This window comes from Thrips palmi, unplaced genomic scaffold, assembly GCF_012932325.1.
Source record: "Thrips palmi isolate BJ-2018 unplaced genomic scaffold, TpBJ-2018v1 HiC_scaffold_5, whole genome shotgun sequence".
Lineage (NCBI taxonomy): Eukaryota > Metazoa > Arthropoda > Insecta > Thysanoptera > Thripidae > Thrips > Thrips palmi.
The window spans coordinates 3,092,697-3,109,257 of NW_023144632.1; the positions used below are offsets into that span (position 1 = coordinate 3,092,697).

Sequence of the window (16,561 nt, forward strand, 5' to 3'; positions counted from 1 at the left end):
AGTAAGTAATGTTTCGTTGTTCAAGTGAGTAATGTTTTGTAGTAAGTAATGTTTCGATGTTCAAGTGAGTAATGTTTCGTTGTTCAAGTGAGTAATGTTTCGTTGTTCAAGTAAGTAATGTTTCGTTGTTCAAGAAACGACTATTTTAGGAGTGTCCGAAATGTGAAAAAAGGAAGCAATCGGACGGCGACCGCGACACGACCCGTCAGCGTGAATGCCGCATTTCATTTCGCCGGCTCAGGGAGCTCCGCTGCTCCACTGTAAGCCGCGCCCTAAGCCACGGCCTTGGTACTTTTGGTTCCTCTCCGGTGCCCTTTTGAAACTCACCTGACTTGCCGACGCCTCCCTGCCCCAGGACCATGACTTTCATGGGCTTCTGCCGCGAGCAGAGGCCAATCTTGCACAGGGAGGAGATGGGCGATGTGGAGGACAGCGACATGGCGCGAGCTAGGCTGACGCCCGGCTGGAACCAGGCGGACTGCGACGGTGACGACAGGGCGACGAGTAGAACCGCAGTCTGGAGCGGCCTGGAGAGACGTGGAGGGTGGCCTGGAGAGGCGCGGACAGGGCTGGGGGGGCCTAGATAGTCGGCTGGAGAGGCCTAGATAGTCGGCCGGAGAGGCCTAGATAGTCGACCGGAGAGGCCTAGATAGTCGGCTGGACAGCCTAGATAGTCGGCTAGAAAGGCCAGTCGGCCGGAGTGGAGATGCCTAGATAGTCGGCTGGACAGCCTAGATAGTCGGCTAGAAAGGCCTAGACAGTCGGCCGGAGTGGAGAGGCCTAGATAGTCAGCTTGACAGCCTAGATAGTCGGCTGAAGAGGCCTAGATATTTGGCTGGAGATGCTCAAGATAGTCAGCTGGAGAGGACTAGATAGTCGGCTTGACAGGCCTAGATGACAGCCTGGAGAGTTGGCTGGAGAGGCCTAGATAGTAGCCTTGACAAGGCTGGGAGGGCCTGAATAGTGGCCTGAAGAAGCCTGTAGTAGGCTGAGGAGGCCTGGATACTGGCCTGGAAAAGGTTGGGGAGGACTAGATATGGCAGCCTGGAAATGGCTGGAGGGGACTAGATAGTAAATAATAAATAGTAGCATGGAAAAGGCTGGAGGGGACTAGATAGTAGCCTGGAAAAGGCTGGAGGGGACTAGAAAGTAGCCTGGAAAAGGCTGGAGGGGACTAAATAGTAGCCTGGAAAAGGCTGGAGAGGCCTAGATAGTAGCCTGGGGAAGGCTGGAGAGGCCTGGATAGTAGCCTAGAGAGGCCTGGATAGTAGCCTGGGGAAGGCTGGAGAGGCCTTGATAGTAGCCTGTTGCAGGCTGGAGAGGCCTGGATAGTAGCCTGAAGTAGCCTGGGGAGGCCTAGATAGTAGCCTGGGGAAGGCTGGAGATGCCTGGGTAGTGGCCCAAAGAAGTTTGGGGAGGCCTAGATAGAGGCCTTGAGAGTGGTTTGGAGAGTGGCCTGGAGAATAGCCTCGAAAAAGGCGTGAAAAAGCCTGGAGAAGGCAGGGGAAGCCTAGGGCAGCATGGAAAAGGCTAGAGAAGCTAAGGGCAGCCTGGAGAAGGCTGGAGAGGCGAGAAGAAAGGCCTAGAGAGTGGTTTTGGAGGCCTGAAGAAACCAGGAGAGTGCTTAATAGAGGCCAGGAGAGAAGAATGGAGAAGCCTAGAGACTGGCCTGGAGAGACCTAGAGTGTGGCATAGGGAAGCGTATAGATAGTGGCGTAGAGAAGCCTAGAGAGTGGCCTGGAGAGACCGGGTGAGTGGCATAGAAAAGCATAGAGAGAGTGGCATAGAAAAGCATAGAGAGAATGGTATAGGAAGCCTAGAGAGTGACCTGCAGAGATCCGAAGAGTGGCATTAAAAAGCACACGGAGAGTAGCGTAGAGAAGCCTACAAAGTGTTCTGGAGAGACCTTGAGAGTGGCAAAGGAAAGCATAGAGAAGCCTAGAGAGCGAGGGGGTGACGACCTCTGCAATCCGGCTTACAACAAATTGGTAATCCGTTATCCGAATGGCCAGAAATTTTGAGGTAATCCGGAAAGTTTTGATGAAATCCGGAGCAATCCTGCGTGGGTTCAAGCTAATCCAGGAAAAAATTGAATCTAATCTGGAGGTAATCCGCGGGTGGTTCAGGTAACCCGAAATCCGGCTGACACGAAATTTACTAATCGTTACCCCCTCGCTATAGAGTGCTGGAGAGAAGTGGAGAGTGGCATAGAGATGCATAGACAGATTGGTATAGAGAAGCCTAGAGAGTGGCCTGTCCAGATCCAGAGAGTGGCATAGGAAAGTATGGAGAGAGCACAGAGACGCCTATAGAGTGTCCTGGGGAGACCTGGAGGACGGCATAGAGAAGAAGAGGCATATACAGAATGGTATAGAGAAGCCTAGAGAGTGGCCTGTGCAGACCCAGAGAGTGGCAGAGAAAAGCATAGTGATGGTGGCATCGAAAAGTCTAGAGAGAGTGGCCTGTGGAGGGATGTCTGGGGGCGCCTGGAGTGTCCTGCAACAGTACAGATAAGACAAACATTAGCATATTCGTGTTTTCACTCGTGTAAATCTTGTCAGAACGTCAGAAACCTGTCTGAAAACCTGATCGAAGTTCGCGCACCTCTGAAAGCTGAAAACACCTACTCCTGGCAGTCTGTATAACTCAAACCATCAGTATCAGAGTAAGTTTTCAGAATTTCAGCTTTCAGAGGTGCGCGAATTTTGATCAGGATTGCAGACATGTTTCTGACATTCTGACAAAATTTACACGAGTGTTACTTCTAATTTTTGGCCCGTCCCGTTTATTTTTTGAAAAAAAAAAAATGACGGAGGGACGGGCATAAATATAGTATGATCCCTGCTGTGCGTCCGTCCGTTCGTCCGTCCGTTCGTTCGTTCGTCCGTCCGAGGACTTCCCGTGGTCCGATCTTGACCAAATTTGGTATGCAGCCTCCTTGGGTGACCCTAAGAACCGCCCGGTGGCAGCAAATCCGATCCGAGCCCCGGGGGCGCTGCTGCAGGTGCATCATGGTCTACATGGGGTTGAAGGGGATTTCGGCAACGGATACAGCTAGCAGGGCATGTAGGGGTATTTTTGGAATCAGAGCGACGAGAAATAACAGGAAAAGTAGCGATATTCATCGGCAACTTTGGCCCGTCCCGTACATTAAGAAACGTACGAATTTCGCCTATGTTTGACCCTGACGGGAATTAAACCTGAGTCTGGGGTTAAAATAAATGTAGTTTTCGTCATCAGCACCCTCAAGGACATCAGAAACAATGCAAAAACTCGAATAAAAAGAATGTTCAAAAATACCCCGCTGGGATTTGAACCCGGGTCCGAACTTCTCCGATTCGCTCGAAACTGGCACCATTGGTTTTTTCTCGTCGCCCCGATTCCAAAAATACCCCTACATGCCCTTCTAGCTGCATCCGTTGCCGAGATCCTCCTCGACCCCATGTAGACCATGATGCACCTGCAGCAGCGCCCCCGGGGCTCGGATCGGATTTGCTGCCACCGGGCGGTTCTAAGGGTCACCCAAGGAGGCTGCATACCAAATTTGGTCAAGATCGGACCACGGGAAGTCCTCGGACGGACGAACGGACGAACGGACGAACGGACGGACGGACGCACAGCAGGCATCATACTATATGCCCGTCCCTCCGTCATTTTTTTAAAAAAAAATGAACGGGACGGGCCAAAAACCAACGGTGCCAGTTTCAAGTGAATCGGAGAAGTTTGGACCCGGGTTCAAATCCCAGTGGGGTATATTTGGAACATTCTTTTTACTCGAGTTTTTGCATTGTTTCTGATGTTTTTGAGGGTGCTGATGACGAAAATAACACAAATTTGGACCCCAGACTGAGGTTTAAATACCGTTAGGGTTAAACATTAGCGAAATTCACACATTTCTAACTGTACGGGACGGGCCAAAGTTGCCGATGTATATCGCTACTTTTCCTGTTATTTCAGCCAGGAGCAAGCTTGGGCGCAGCTATCGCCGTTTTCGCACCAGGCTAAGAATGCGTTTTCAGAACAAACACAACCGACATTCGTAAGACAATGCACACAATTTGTAAAAGTAAAAGTTGTTGAGTGTGTGCACGTTGCACCGCCGCCGCCGCTGCTGCGTCACACGGCGCGGTGGCAGAGCAGGGGAGGGCAGACCAGGGCAGGCTCACTCTGTCCCTCTCGCACTCATGGAGTGTGCCGTGGTACGAGTGGGTGCGAGAGAGAAAGAGCGAGGTTGCCGGAATCGCTCGACAGATGCAAATCCAGCGTCAGAGGGAGGGAGCCAACGTGTTTCTCTCCCTTCAGGCGACTATCTCTCCAGGTGTCAAGATGTGAGGTGGGTTTGGACGTAAAATTCGTCCCTTTCGCACCTTTTGGCGCGCGGCCTCGAGCAGAGCCGGGCAGCCCGTGTCTGACAGCCAGGTGCAGCTTATCGAGGCAAACGCGGCCCCCGTCACGTTATCGTGCCTCGCTCCCTCCCCTCCCCCTCCCCTTCTTCCTTCCCCTCCCCCCTGCTCCCCTCGTCCACCTCCGATCGTAGTCAATTAGCAGTCCGAATCATGAAAATGAGATAGCGCGCGCCCAGCGACCGAGAGTCGTTTTTCATCGCTCTGTCTCTCTCGCACTCACGGGGCGTCCCGCACAGGTGCGAGAGAGACAGAGCGACTCGAAGCGACTCTCGGCACCAGCCCGCACCAGCCGCGTCGGACGTGACAGTCGGAAGCTGGAAGCAGAAGTGAATTGGAATCTCTCTTTGCTAATTGGCTTCGTTTCCCCGTTTTCCCCGCATTTTTTTCCCTCCCTTCCTTTCCGCGTCCCGATGCAGTCATGATGGGGCGCGTGGGCAGCGACGGTGCAGCAGCAGACTGATTCCGAGAGTCGCTTTCGTCGCTCTGTCTCTCTCGCACTCATGGGGCGTCCCGTCTAGGTGCGAGAGAGACAGAGCGACGACAACGACTCTCGGAATCAGTCTGCAGTGGGGCAGCAATGGCATAAGTAGCCCGATTCCATATCCGTCGCTCTGTCTCTCTCGCACCCTACGAGTGCGAGAGAGAGAGAGGGGGGGAGGGGAAAACGACTCTCGTAATCAGTCCGCTGCGACAGGGGGATGGAAACGAAAAGGGGCGGCGGGGAAGGGAGGAAAAGAGGGGAAGTGGTGGGGGGGGGGGGCTACATGAGTGCCTGCGTGCCTGCGTCAGAACGGCCGTCCTAGGGGCCAGCATCGCGGAGCGGGCCATGTCGAGCCCCGGCATCGTGTCAGCTCGTTTGACGCGTTGGACGGCGCTCTGGCGGCCCGGCGGCTTATTTACATACCGTGGGCGATTCAGCGCGGTATGAGAATTATGGCGGTCGGAGCATCCCCGCTTTACGGGACATGTGATTTGGCCACTATTCTAGTGGACTCTCATGTACCACACACCCAATGTGTCCTTAAATTTCAATTTGAAGTCATTTCCGATAAAAGTATCAAAACGACTTGAAATTGTAAGGATTAGAAAAAAAATTCTGTTGAAATGTAAAGATAATTAATATTTTCTTATTAACTGACTTAAAGGGATAGTGCAACAAGCTGCAATCCAATTAGTATGTCCTTCTAGACTAATTTTTTTTTGGGAGGAAGGGTGGAAACTCAAGTTTGGTTTTGAAAGGAGTGATGAGAGAAACGACTAAATTTGTGACGTTAAACTTAACAGATCAGAAACCTCGAGGAATATAGTGGTTCTGTATAAAAATTTGAGTTTCATCTTCTCTGATTTAGAGGGAGTTGCGGATTTCCTAAGAAAAAGTTTTCAAAAGTTAGCGACAAGTTAATGTTAATTAACTGTTCAAAAGTTAGCAAAACGTTTACGTTAACTAACTTGTCGTAAAGGTTGGAAAAAAGTTCCCAATTTTTTTAAACCATGTATGATAATATTTAATAGGCAGAAATGTTTTTCAACTTCTTTGTAGGTGCACGATAAGTGTACACCACACTACTTTGATATTGCTGAAAGTGATCAACACCTAAAAATTTTATAAGTTAAAACTTTTTATTTTTCTTGATCTCAACGACCATTAACAATATCAAAATAGTCCTGCTTACACTTGGAGTTCTCCGAAAGACAAGTTTAAAAACATTTTATGTTCAATCATGTTCAATCAATGTTCAATTATGTTCACCTAATGGTTACTTTAAAAATGAGGCTCGCAAGATCTTTTGACAAGTCAGTTTACGGAAACTTGTCGCTTTCATTTGATCTCTCTCATAGAGGATATCCTCACTTCCAAGAAAGTGGAGCTGCAATTTTGGAGCAGTACATCTAAATTATTCATAGTTAACGGACCATTAAAGGGATAAAAGGTCATATTTTGACCACCAACAGGCTTAACACCCCTTAAAATGAACATGTAAAGATGTGTTGATTTTTCATTGATCTAAAATATCTTTCTTTTTAAAAAAGGTTTTTTATTTGTTGCATCCTACATTATGCTAATCTGATGGCTACATCAAGTATCTTCACAGCAATATCATTTGAACAGAAAATTGTGTTTGTATGATCAAGATCATTTTAGAGTCTTTTTAAGTTATTTCTGGAAATGTATTTCATTTGCGTTTTGAGGACTCAGCAGCATTCTTGACACACGCTAGTGTCTACTGCACGGAAGAAGTGGCTATCACCTGTCCTACCTTCCGTGTACAAGTCCCCTGGAGCGGGAATGCTCCGATCGCCATAATTCTCATACCGCGCTGAATCGCCCACGGTATGTAAATAAGCGGCCCGGCGAGCGCCGCCGTCACTGCAGCGCATTGCAAACTGACAAGTGACAACACGGGGAGGGGGAAAAAGTACAGAAAAAAAAATAAGGAACGAGTGACGACAGCAATTAATTTGCCCGGATCGTCCGTACCTGCCACCTACACGAGTGCAAATAAAACATGCACGGACGTCGACGGTCCGCGTGCTTTTTTTGCACTCTGTCGTGCTATATTCTTCTGTACGTACACTTGACGGACAAAAGTATACGTCATTTTTTGTACAGCGCGAAGATGGGCCGGCGCCGCACAGTGGGCCAGAAGACCGGTGGAGGCGGCCAAAACTCTAGACACGTTTTGAGCTCCAGAGTAGCTGAATGGGACTCGAACCGAACGAGTGACCCCCACCAATGGATTCCTCGTTCGGAGAGCAATCCATTGGTGGGGTCTCATGCCCGGTTCAAGTCCTGTTCAGCGACTCTGGAGCTCAAAACGCGTCCGGAGTTTTGGCCGCCGCCACCGGTCCTCTGGCCCACTGTGCGCCGCAGTGTAACCAAGAAAAACTCCATCCACACTCGAAATGCGGGGGTATGGAATTTTCAGTCTGAGAAGTGGACGGGGCTCATGTCCTGTATGCCGAATTGCAGAGTCTCCACACTTCCAGTGTGGGACTCTCCACGTTTGCATCATTCCAAAAGGTGGATCCTCTATAGCTACTCCACACTTGAAGGGTGGAGACTGCGAACTCAACACGTTCAAGAGTGGAGCCAGGGCAATCGAGGAGTTGTCCCCACTTGGTTTTGACAGTGTGGCGACCGTTCGTTATTGACGAGGCTTGCTCGTTTTTGGTCACGGAGCCGCACTACTAAACCCGCAACGATACAAAAAGTCTCCACCGTCCGCGCGCTAAGGGTCCACCGCTCATCCCCTGCACTGCAGAGCTTGCTGCAGAGCGCGACTCCGTGACCAAAAAGGAGGAGCGAAAAGCCGCGTGTCGAAACCACGACGACCGACTGTACACAGAGCACGAACTGGTCGCACACACTGCCAAATTGCGGCATGCACTGTACAATTTGCCACACCGCACCATACTTGGTTTGACAGTGCGGTGGGCGCGCAAAGTGTGGTCTAGACCACACCAAACGCGCCAAACGTGGTCTAGACCACACCAACTGATGAGGTCAAAATGGCACCCATTTGACCACACCAGTTGGAGTGGTCTAGACCACGTTTGGTTTTTCAGTGCGGTAAAAACAGGACCTGGTTTCCCCACGAACACCCTGGAAACCGCCTACGTCTTTACCAAAGGCTTCCTGGGAAAACCAGGTACCGTTTTTACCGTGTGGCCTAAAACAGTTTGTCAGGTTTTCAGAACGTGCGCATCACAATATTTGCGCGAGGGATTCCCTCCACTTCCGCTGTCCCCCCGGCATTTCGCGCACCGCACACGCCGTATTCATCCCTTTGTGAGTTTAAAAGCCGCTCGCCACCCACACCTGCCCACAGTGTGCCGGCAGCAGACTCGCTCTGTCTCTCTCGCACCTGTGCGGGGCGCCCCGTGAGTGCGAGAGAGACAGCGCGACGAGCGCGTGAAGCTCGGCATGGGTCTGCAACGCGCCCCGAGCCTCTTGAACCCCAGCACCGCACAGTGGGCCAGAAGGCCGGTGGAGGCGGCTAAAACTCTACACTGAAAATCCAAGTGTGGGACAGGCATGCACTAGATAACGTGGGACAAACTGTCCCACGCTTGTAAGCGTGGGACAAAATGATCCAGGAAGCGGAAGAAGGGGATAACTCAATTTTGGCCATTTTTCAGGAGAAACAAAAAACTGTTAGCAGGGAAAACTAAAACAAAACAAATGAATGTTGCAGATGTTAATAATTTCAAAAAGCATTAGTAAAATTTTGGAAAAAAATCAAACGTGTAAGGTCACTCCGTAGAGGATTTCTGCGACTTATCACTTTCCGTTGAAATGGAAAACAGAATCAGCTCACCTTATATTTCCTAAACAAAGTGGAATTTGGAGACAAGTCAAGTGGAACAATAGTCTGCATAAAGTGTATGTTACTCTGGTGTATTTTTTGGACTTAGCTCTTTTTTCCAAATTGAAATTTAAAATTAAGGGGGGGTTAAGTTGAGTTGATTCTTTTTACACTAGATTCATAAAAACACAAGTTGAGTTATATCCTTTTGCCAATTTGTCAAACGGACTCATGTAGACTAAGGTTGAGTAATCTCCATTTTCCAATGAAATTTAGACTGTAGAAGGGGTTAAGTTGAGTTATACCCTTTTTCCATGCGGATTTTCTCCTAAACTGCTTGGAATTCAGTCAAATAATTTGGTGTAATGATGTAAACCATTCTAAGGCACAATAATAAAATAAAAACTCAATTTGGGGATAAGTCAAGTTATTCCCTTCTTCCGCTTCCTGGATCAAATGTCCCACGTTTGCAAGCGTGGGACAAACCGTGTCCCACGCTTACAAGCGTGGGACAAATCCGTGTCCCACACTTGCAAGCGTGGGACATTTTGTCCCACGTTATCTAGTGCATGCCTGTCCCACACTTGGATTTTCAGTGTAGACGTGTTTTGAGCTCCAGAGTCTCTAAATGGGACTCGAACCGAACGTGCGACCCCACCAATGGATTGCTCTCCGAACGAGGAATCCATTGGTGGGGTCACACGTTCGGTTCGAGTCCCATTTAGCGACTCTGGAGCTCAAAACGCGTCTAGAGATTTGTCCGCCTCCACCGGTCTTCTGGCCCACTGTGCACCGCGAGCCGAGCCCCGATTCCGCGAGGCGTGCTGTCGTCGCGCCGTCTCTCTCGCATCCGTGCGCACGGAGCGCCGCCCCGCGCCGCCCCGCAGGTGCGAGAGAGACGGAGTGGCTCCACGGGGAGCCAGATATAAATCGGGATTAGCCATTACAGTTCGCTTGGCTGCCGGCTAACGCAGAGGTGCCAGCGGGCCGTCGGGCGGGCCGCTTGCGGCCCAGGCCCGAACGTGCGGCCCGTAGGCGGGCCGCACACAGTCGCGTGCGGACAGACGCTCGGCTGGCGTTCGGGTCTCGTTCGGGCGGCGGCAGTGGCGGCCAGGTAGCGTTGACAGCAACGCTACTGCCTCCGCATTGGCGCTGTTGATGCTGTAGTAGTCAGAATAAAGTGGTAAAATGGGAGCTTTGGGAGTCTCGTTTCTTGCAAAACGTCAGATTTGATCAGTGTGCACAGCTCCATACCCGAGAAACGTCAAAATTGCGAAAAAACGACCAAGCGAGAAGCACCTTGGCCGGTCCCCGCTCCGCCACGCCGCCGGCTGGCGGCGATTGACGAGTCGAGTCCAGCTGAGATGGTGGCCGAGTCGAGCCGAGCGCAGTGTGCGGCCCGCGCGTCTCTCAGCGCTGGCACCTCTGGGCTAACGAGTGCAGGGGGGCGAACCGGGTGGCGCCCCGGAAGGACGCGAACCTGGCAGACTGACTCCGAGAGTCGTTTTCGTCGCTCTGTCGCTACGGCACTCGTGGGGCGTCCCGTACAGGTGCGAGAGAGACAGAGCGACGAAAACGACGACTCTCGGCATCAGTCTGCAGAGACGGGTTTAGGCGGGGAGGGGACGGGGTAGGAGAGCCGCCTAGGGGGCATCCATAAAGTACGTCCGCACTCGAAGGGGGAGGGGGAGGTGGACAAAAGCGGACGTTGGCGGACGTGAGGGGAGGGGGGGGGTCCGAGGTGGTCGGACGTCCTACTTTTATACGAAGAAAATTAAGAAAAATTAGACGATTTGCGCCGTCTTTACGCGCGGCGCCGATGTCAGCGGCGACGGAAACGGAACATAGTCATATTTATTTTTATTTTCTGAATAACGCAGAAGGCCTCTTTTTGTGGCTTAACACGCGTTTTTTATCAGTTTACCCCCAAAAAAGCGCTTTATTGTTGAAATTTGGAATACTTTGGCCAAAATGGACGTTCAAAGGGGGGAGGGGGGGTCGCCGAAAGCGGACGTTAGCGGACAGGGGGGGAGGGGGGGTCAAAATTGCCGAAAAAAGTGCGGACGTACTTTATGGATGGCCCCCTACTTACAGTACTTACAGCGGCAACGTGCGTGACTTTTCACCGCTCTGCGCTTTCTCGCTCCGAGGCACCACACTGTCAAACCAAGGGGAAGCGCAGAGTTCGCAGTCTCCACACTTCAGGTGTTGTGGAGTAGCTCACAGAAACCACATCCATTGTTATGGTGCAAACGCGGCGAACTCCAAACGCTTGAAGTGGTGGCACTGCAAACACTCTACCAAAAATGTCCTGTAAATGCCGTTAATTTATTACCAGTTTTCAATGTAGGTCAATTCACAGCGTTTGCTGTGAACTAGTTCACGGCGTTCACTGTGATCTCGGTTACAGTGTTCACTGTGATCTGGTCCCCAGTAAACACTGTGAGTTTCACGCCGCTGAGCACCGAAGTACTGCAAATCAGGCTCCAATTCACGGCGTTTACTGTGGCCAGATCACAGTGAACACTGTAACCGAGATCACAGTAAACGCCGTGAACTAGTTCACAGCAAACGCCGTGAATTGCATTACAGCAAACATTGGTAATAAATTAACGGCGTTGACAGGACATTTTTTGTAGAGTGAACTGAGCACTTCCAAGTGCAGGGACTGCACACCTCCGCATGTCAAGTGTGGCGTTCTCCCACGCTTGGTTTCACAGTGTCCTCACAGCAACAGTGTGTGGATCGGGAATCACCTTCAACTACCCAAACTGTCGCACAGCGGTCTTAACTTTGGACACGTCACAACCAGTTCTACGGGCGCAATCATTTCATCATAACATAAACTTTCCGAAAACAATATGCTCTCTATTTCCTTTTCTGTGATGGCCGCTCTGCTCGGTACGACGTGTCTAAAGTTAGGACCACTGTCCGAAGTTGGGGTAAAGCTTATAGTTGCCGGTAGCACGCGTCAGTCAAATGGCGCCCGCGGCGAGCACCGTCCTATCAGCCAGCCAGCAGGCCGATTCCGCTCAGCTTCGCTCTGTCTCTCTCGCACTCATGGGGCGCCCCGTGCAGGTGTGAGAGAGACAGAGCGACGAGAGCGGTCTTCATCCAAACCAGCAGCCAGTTAGCACGACCTGACGGCCCCACAGGAGCGGCAAAATTGCACGTCACATGTCTCTGTCGTTTTGTTTTGCGCGCCTCGGCCGCGCGCAGCGTGCCGGTGACGCGGCGGACAGAGAGAGAAAGAGAGTGACAGTCAGAAAGAGAGAAAGAGACAGAGAGAGAGAGAGAGAGAGAGAGAGAGGGAGAGAGAGAGAGAGAGAGAGAGAGAGTTTTTTTAGTTTATGAAATGCTTTATTGGGGGGAGAGAGAGAGAGAGAGAGAGAGAGAGAGAGAGAAATTGAAATTGAAATTGAAATTGTTTATTTAAAGATTATATACAATAGGGCTATGGGAGCCCCGTTCCCGTACATAATCTGCTCTCTTTAAAAAACTTAATAGACATATAGAACAAAAACAAAAACATCTTTAACATAAATGAACCTATCTTGCAGCTCAAAACGGAGATATATACATCAACTCAAGAAAAATATCAAAAACCTAATCATAATCACAGCAGGCTAAGGCTCCCTAAGGAGCATCTCCTTCATCCTCATTTTAAACCGGTGGTAACTTAGGGTGATGAGATCATATATTTGATACTTGTTCCATATTTTGGATGCAACTATTGTAAATGACTTTCCATATTTTACAGTTCTGTGCACTGGTATAATTAGCATTTTATCTGATAGTCTATTTTTTCTACTGTTTACTTGAGATGACATTTTGATAGTTTTAAAAATATACATAGGAGTTTGCGACTTCATTACATTAAATAATAATGATGCTGTTGACATGACTCTCCTTTTCTCAAGTTTTAGCCAGTTTAGCTGAGTATAGTACGGTGTGATATGATCATATTTTTTAACATCAAAAATAAATCTAACGCATGCGTTCTGAAGCCTCTGTAGTTTAAGTTTGTTCTCCACATGCATATCATTCATAATAATAGCTCCATAGTCAAAGCTAGGATTAATCACACTGTTTACAGTTCTCTCTCTCTGTTTAGAGAGAGAGAGAGAGAGAGAGAGAGAGAAAGAAGAGAGAGAGAGAGAGAGAGAGAGAGAGAGAGAGAGGGAGAGAGGCGGCCCTTCAGCCCTCGACCGGTGTAAGCGGCGAAGTGTACCCCCCGGCCCAGGGAGCCCTCGGATACAACTCCCCTAGGACTAAGGTACCCGGGGGTACACAACGCCTAGGCTCAATGTACCCCGGGTACCTCAGGCCTGGGGGGTTCACTGAGCCGAGGCGAGTTGTACCCCAGGGTACAAAAAGCCTAGGCGAGTTGTACCCGGGGTACAAAAAGCCTAGGTGAATTGTATCCTCCCTCATCCGAGGGGAGGATACAACTAGCCTAGGCGAATTGTACCCCGGGGTACAAAAAGCCTGGGCGAATTGTATCCTCTCTCGCCGAGGGAGGATGCAACAAGACGAGGGGATTTATATTCTTCCCCGGCAGGATTGCGATGCGTCACTGGTTGGTTTTTAATTGACCGACGGAAGGCTTCTAAAACTGAATTGTCCAACCAGACCTAACCAAACCTAACGGGCTCGTGACAGATCTTACTCTACTCGCGACAGATCTAATTCTCAAAAGAAATCGTACAACCTTTCCTAACCAAACCTAACGGGCTCCCCTCGGATGAAGGAGGATACAATTCGCCTAGGCTAGTTGTATCCTCCCCTCGGATGAGGGAGGATACAATTCACCTAGGCTTTTTGTACCCCGGGTACAACTCGCCTAGGCTTTGTACCCTGAGGTACAACTCGCCTAGGCTCAGTGTACCCCCCAGACCTGAGGTGCCCGGGGTACATTGAGCCTAGGCGTTGTGTACCCCCGGGTACCTTGGTCCTAGGCGAGATGTACCTGAGGGCTCCCTGGGCCGGGGGGTACACTTGTCCGCCGACACCTGCACCAATCACCAATCACAGAGCACAAACCCATTCCACTGCACTTTGATTCAAAGCGAGGGACGAACTGCAATGTGAGGTAAGGCTGTCATTCAAAGAGCACGGTGAAAACGGTTCCTGTTTTTCCCAGGAAGCCTATGGCAAAGACACAGGCGATTACTAGGGGGTTCCTGGGAAAACCAGGAACCGATTTACCGTATGCAGTATGCGCTGCCTGTGTTTTGCGACAAAAAAACACTCAGTGCACACAATGTTTTGGAATAAAGAGTACTAGAAATCTGCAATAAAATAATGATGGCAGAAGTTGCAATAAAAGTATGCGGGGGATGCGCAAGGATGCGCAAAGCAAAGCAATTGCGAAAAAAAATTATTGGAAGATATCGAAAGATATCGCGATTTCCAAGGAGTTTCTGGGAAAATCGGGAACACTTCTTTGCCGTGAGACCGTGAGACATTTCTGCCCGACGATCCGGCAATGCATTTTTTTTTTCTCTTAGAGCTTCGTTAGGCTGCTCCTTGGCCTTTCGGCCTCAAGGCCCCGATCGAGTGGCTTCACCGAGTCCTCCAGGTCTTCCAGGCATGCCTCCAGGCATCCCCGCCAACAACGGAGCCCATCTAGGGCTTCGGGCACAGGGTCACTGCGTGTGTCGCGGGAATGTGAATACAGGGCGAGGGCGTCACATTGTGTGTGTGTGTGTGTGTGTGCGCGCGCGCGCGCGCGCGTGTGCGTGCGCGCTGTGTTTGCTGTGTAGCCGTGTGTATGATTGTGTGTGTAAGTGTTGGACAGGCGTGTCTACGTGTGTGTAAGTACGCTGGTGTCTGCTGTGTAGACGTGTCTGCATGGTTGTGATTCCGTGTGTGTTGTTTGTGTATGCGTGCATGTGTGGTCGTGGACACGCGCGGACGCCGCTTGGCTCATTTCGTGTGGGAGTCCCGTTTGAAATCCGATCGGCACACAGCGCTGGCCGCTGGAGTGGCTGGCTGCGCCGCGGCCCTAGGGTGGTCCAAAAAAAAGTGAAGTTGCTCGGATCGTCCAACGCCGCCCGGATTTGGATTCTACATCGAAAAATATGAAATACGTGTTTTTTCCTTTTTCGAAAAAATGATTTTTAGGACCTCCGCAGAGCCCTCAAAGTTTTTAACAGTGCTATTAATAGGAAAAAATCGTAACTTGTTCATTTTTTGACCGATTTTCAAAAACGAAACGGGGATTTGTTCGTTTTTGAATGCTTATTCCGAAAAAAAATATGCCTAACCCTCTTTTTGGTTTGTCTAACTTTCAGGGGCAAAAAATGACTAAATTTCGGCCCAAATTGGCAATAGTTTCAGTTTGTAGGCCGCTACAGCCACTCCAAGTCCACCCTGTCAGCATGGCGGGGTGCCCCCACCACAAGGCAAGCCCCATGAACAGAATTGGGATGCCGAGTGCAATTTGCCTACCTCCCAGGGGCATCAAATTGTGGATTTTTTCGAAAATCTATCAATAGTGATGTCTCTTGGGGCCTCTGGGCACTCAGATGGACAAACCTTCACACGGTTTGATACCCACACTAAATGATATGAACGTTATGGACGTTGCTGACGCGAGGGACCGCAAACCACGCAAGGCCACAAAGAAAGCCATCAAAATGAAGGAATTTTCTAAATTTTTACGTTTTTCTGGTCCCGAGAGGTAAGCAAGAGGTGCTCAACAGTCCATTCTTATTGTTTGTTCTTTTTACGTAGTGCGGGTACCGAACCGTGTGAAAGGGTGTCCATCTGAGTCTCCAGGGGCCCCAAGAGACATCACTATTGATAGATTTTCGAAAAAATCCACAATTTGATGCCCCTGGGAGGTAGGCAAATTGCACTCGGCATCCCAATTCTGTTCATGGGGCTTGCCTTGTGGTGGGGGCACCCCGCCATGCTGACAGGGTGGACTTGGAGTGGCTGAAGCGGCCTACAATCCGAAACAATTGCCAATTTGGGCCGAAATTTAGTCATTTTTTGCCCCTGAAAGTTAGACAAACCAAAAAGAGGGTTAGGCATATTTTTTTTCGGAATAAGCATTCAAAAACGAACAAATCCCCGTTTCGTTTTTGAAAATCGGTCAAAAAATGACTAAGTTACGAGTTTTTCCTATTTATAGCACTGCCAAAAACTTTGAGGGCTCTGCGGAGGTCCTAAAAATCATTTTTTCGAAAAAGGAAAAAACACGTATTTCATATTTTTCGATGTAGAATCCAAATCCGGGCGGCGTTGGACGATCCGAGCAACTTCACTTTTTTTTGGACCACCCTACGCGGCCCTCTGGAGAGTCGCCCGGCGGCCGGCCCGCTGCATCGGCGTGACTCAAAAATTCACGCCAATTTTTGGCGTGAATTTCTTGTCATGCCGCTTTTTGGTGTGACTTGTCTCCTAAAACGCATTGTCATTCACGGGCATTCACGCCAAATGAGGGCGCGACTCACATGTCACGCCGTTTTTCGGCGTGAATTTCGTGTCACGCCAATTTTTGGCGTGGCTTTTCGTCACGCCATAATTTGGCCATGTACCCGACCATTACGTTTTCAGTGCGCGGAGGGAGTTTGTGGTCGCGTCCAGTTCGGGCTTCGGGCCGCCCTGTGTGCGTCTTTCCGGTCATCCAGGCCTCCAGCACTGCTAATCCAAGTGTTGACCTAGTCCACGCTAAGAAACGTGGACCACGAATGGTCCACGCTAGGAGGGGTGGAAGCGTCCACGCTAGGAAGCGTGGACCACGGATGGTCCACGGATGGTCCACGCTTGGGAGTGTGACTGGCCTACATATGAGGAGTTCAACGCAGTGAAGCGTGGACGTTTCCTAGCGTGGACCGC

The 16,561-nt window shown here is 50.2% G+C and overlaps 1 protein-coding gene across 1 annotated transcript in view; it reads right to left on the minus strand.

Annotated features, from left to right (window-relative positions):
* Positions 1–16,561, minus strand: part of LOC117650904 (ras-related and estrogen-regulated growth inhibitor-like protein) — an 84,426-nt gene that overhangs the window by 40,961 nt on the left and 26,904 nt on the right. Inside the window, exon 5 of the mRNA XM_034394546.1 lies at positions 328–2,496. Coding sequence (XP_034250437.1) covers positions 328–439 — 112 coding nt within the window. The 5' untranslated portion in view covers positions 440–2,496. The remainder of the gene's footprint in view (positions 1–327; positions 2,497–16,561) is intronic.